The following is a 2500-nucleotide window of genomic DNA, read 5'->3' as shown; positions in this document are numbered from 1 at the left end:
GAGAGGGAGGGAGGGAGGCAGAGAGCGAGGGAGGAAGGGAGAGAGGGAGAGAGGGAGGGAGAGAGGGAGGGAGGGAGGGAGGGAGAGAGGTAGGGAGGGACGGAGGGAGGGAGGGAGGGAGGGAGGGAGGGAGAGAGGGAGGGAGGGAGGGGAGGAGGGAGGTGGACGGAAGGAAGGGAGTGAGGGAGGGTAGAGGGAGTGAGAGAGGGGAGGAGGAGGAGTGGTGGGAAAGGAGGGAGTGAGGGAGAGAAAGAGGAAGGAAGGGAGAAGTGGAGGAGTGGGAAGGGGAGGGGAGAAAGGGATGGAAGGAAAAATGGGAAAGGGGAAGAGGGCGGAAGGTTGGAGAAATGAAGGGGAAGGGAAGGGAGAAATAGAGGAGGGAAGAAGGGAAAGATTTAAGTGTGTTAAGAAAAGACTTACTGTAGCAAATGTGATGATAATATGATACAGTTGTTATGGTGGTGAGGATATCATGTGATGAAGAAATATAAGGTTTTATGAGGATAATGATAACGTAATGTAATAGCAATGGTGTTTTATACAGATACTTAAAGTACCGCTGGATTTAAAAAAATCTCATGAATGGTAATGATATCAAAGTATTTTCAAATAAATGATGAATAATGATCACTACTCAAATACAAGAACACAAACAAAAAGATACATGAAAGTGAGATAACAAGAGCATAAAAAATAATAAAAGCACACACAGACAGTGGGTGTTAACAGAGGTATAGAAAAGTAATTTACATGCAAACATATGAATGAAATGCATGTATAGAATTTTTTTTTTTTTAAATATGTCCATGAAAACATAAAAAGGATATGTGTAAATACCCTTATATAATTAAAAAAAAAAAAAAAAAAAAAAAAACAAGTGAATAAAAATGCAGTATAACAACGGTTGACGATAACCTCAAATATCTCCTCTTCTCTCTCTCTCTCTCTCTCTCTCTCTCTCTCTCTCTCTCTCTCTCTCTCTCTCTCTCTCTCTCTCTCTCTCTCTCTCTTTCTCTCTCTCTCTCTCTCTCTCTCTCTCTCTCTCTCTCTCTCTCTCTCTCTCTCTCTCTCTCTCTCTCTCTCCCTCTCCCTCTCCCTCTCCCTCTCTCCCTCTCCCTCTCTCTCCCTCTCCCCCCCCCCCCTCTCTCTCTCTCTCTCTCTCTCTCTCTCTCTCTCTCTCTCTCTCTCTCTCTCTCTCTCTTTCTCTCTCTCTCTCTCTCTCTCTCTCTCTCTCTCTCTCTCTCTCTCTCTCTCTCTCTCTCTCTCTCTCTCTCTCTCTCTCCCTCTCCCTCTCCCTCTCTCCCTCTCCCTCTCTCTCCCTCTCCCCCCCCCCCCCCCCCCCCTCTCTCTCTCTCTCTCTCTCTCTCTCTCTCTCTCTCTCTCTCTCTCTCTCTCTCTGCAAATGACCTGACTTACCGACGAGGTTCCCCGAAGGCGAGAAGGCCACGGACATGACCCAGGCTGACCTGAGTGGGATAACCTGGGTCTTGTTGCCGGTGAAGATGTCCCAAATGATGAGTTTGCCGTCCAGGGACCCCGATACCAAGTGTCTGAGGGAGGGGGGGGAGGGGTAACGACGAAAGGTACCATGAAGGGAAGAAAACAGATACGGTGTTAATAAACAAATTAATGTGTAAACTGATATATTAATATATAATTACATAAAAAAGAGAAAAGGAAAACGAGAAAAAGAAAAGAAAACAAAAAAAGAAAAAGAAAAGAACAGTAAAAACAAAAGGAAAGAAAAGAAAAGAAAAGAAAACTCCTTCACCTGCTGTCACCCGAGAAGTGGACACTGTTAACCTTGTTGATGTGTCCTTTGCACATCCTCTTGCACATTGCACGGACCTTCGGTGCCTCGCTGAGGTCCCCGCACGCGCCACTCATATCCGTGTCCGCCTTGCTCTTTTGGTCCTCCTGTGGGCCGAAGAAAGGGTTCAGTTTAACTTTTCTTTAGGATCGGAAAGATTTTTTTCTGGAGAGCAATGGAGGGGTTGTAAGTCTGGATTTTGTGTGGGCCAGAAAAGATTAGGATTTCTTTGTTTCTGTTGAGTTTGGCTTGTCTGTTTTTTTTTTTTTTTTTTTTTTTTTTTTTTAAGAGCAGGTTTGGGGCTCTCTTTTCTGTGGACCGGAAGGTGTTTGGTTTAATAGTCTTCTTACACGCGATTTTTTTTTTCTCACTTTCTTTTAGAAGAGGAGTGAGGGTTCTGTGAAAACTCTGGAATCGCAATCTCTCATTGGAACCTTGCGTTCTTGTTTTCCAAAATGGTTTAGATTTGAATTATCGAATTGTTTTGATGAACGAGGCTCTGCGTTAGTTTCATAAGTATGCATAGTTAGTTCTATCAATTATTGAGCAAAAGCTATGGATGCATAATCTTAAAATGCGGATATGATTATTAGGAGAGACACTTGTTACTTTGAAAATGAATAAATCAATTTTTAAGAAGTTACTTTTTGGCTATTTTGATGATATCGTAAACGTATGATTAAATTAAAT

General features: G+C 43.3%; 1 protein-coding gene across 1 annotated transcript in view; it reads right to left on the bottom strand.

Annotated features, from left to right (window-relative positions):
* LOC125036081 (guanine nucleotide-binding protein subunit beta-2-like) overlaps window positions 1–2500 on the bottom strand; it is a 41896-nt gene that overhangs the window by 4373 nt on the left and 35023 nt on the right. The window contains exons 3-4 of the mRNA XM_047628469.1: window positions 1772–1917; window positions 1417–1550 (exon numbers count right to left, since the gene is read on the bottom strand). Coding sequence (XP_047484425.1) covers window positions 1417–1550; window positions 1772–1917 — 280 coding nt within the window. The remainder of the gene's footprint in view (window positions 1–1416; window positions 1551–1771; window positions 1918–2500) is intronic.

The sequence above is a fragment of the Penaeus chinensis genome, chromosome 20 (assembly GCF_019202785.1).
Source record: "Penaeus chinensis breed Huanghai No. 1 chromosome 20, ASM1920278v2, whole genome shotgun sequence".
Taxonomy (NCBI): Eukaryota; Metazoa; Arthropoda; class Malacostraca; order Decapoda; family Penaeidae; genus Penaeus; species Penaeus chinensis.
Note: the sequence above shows the minus strand (reverse complement) of the source record. Positions and strands in the feature narration are given on the sequence as shown.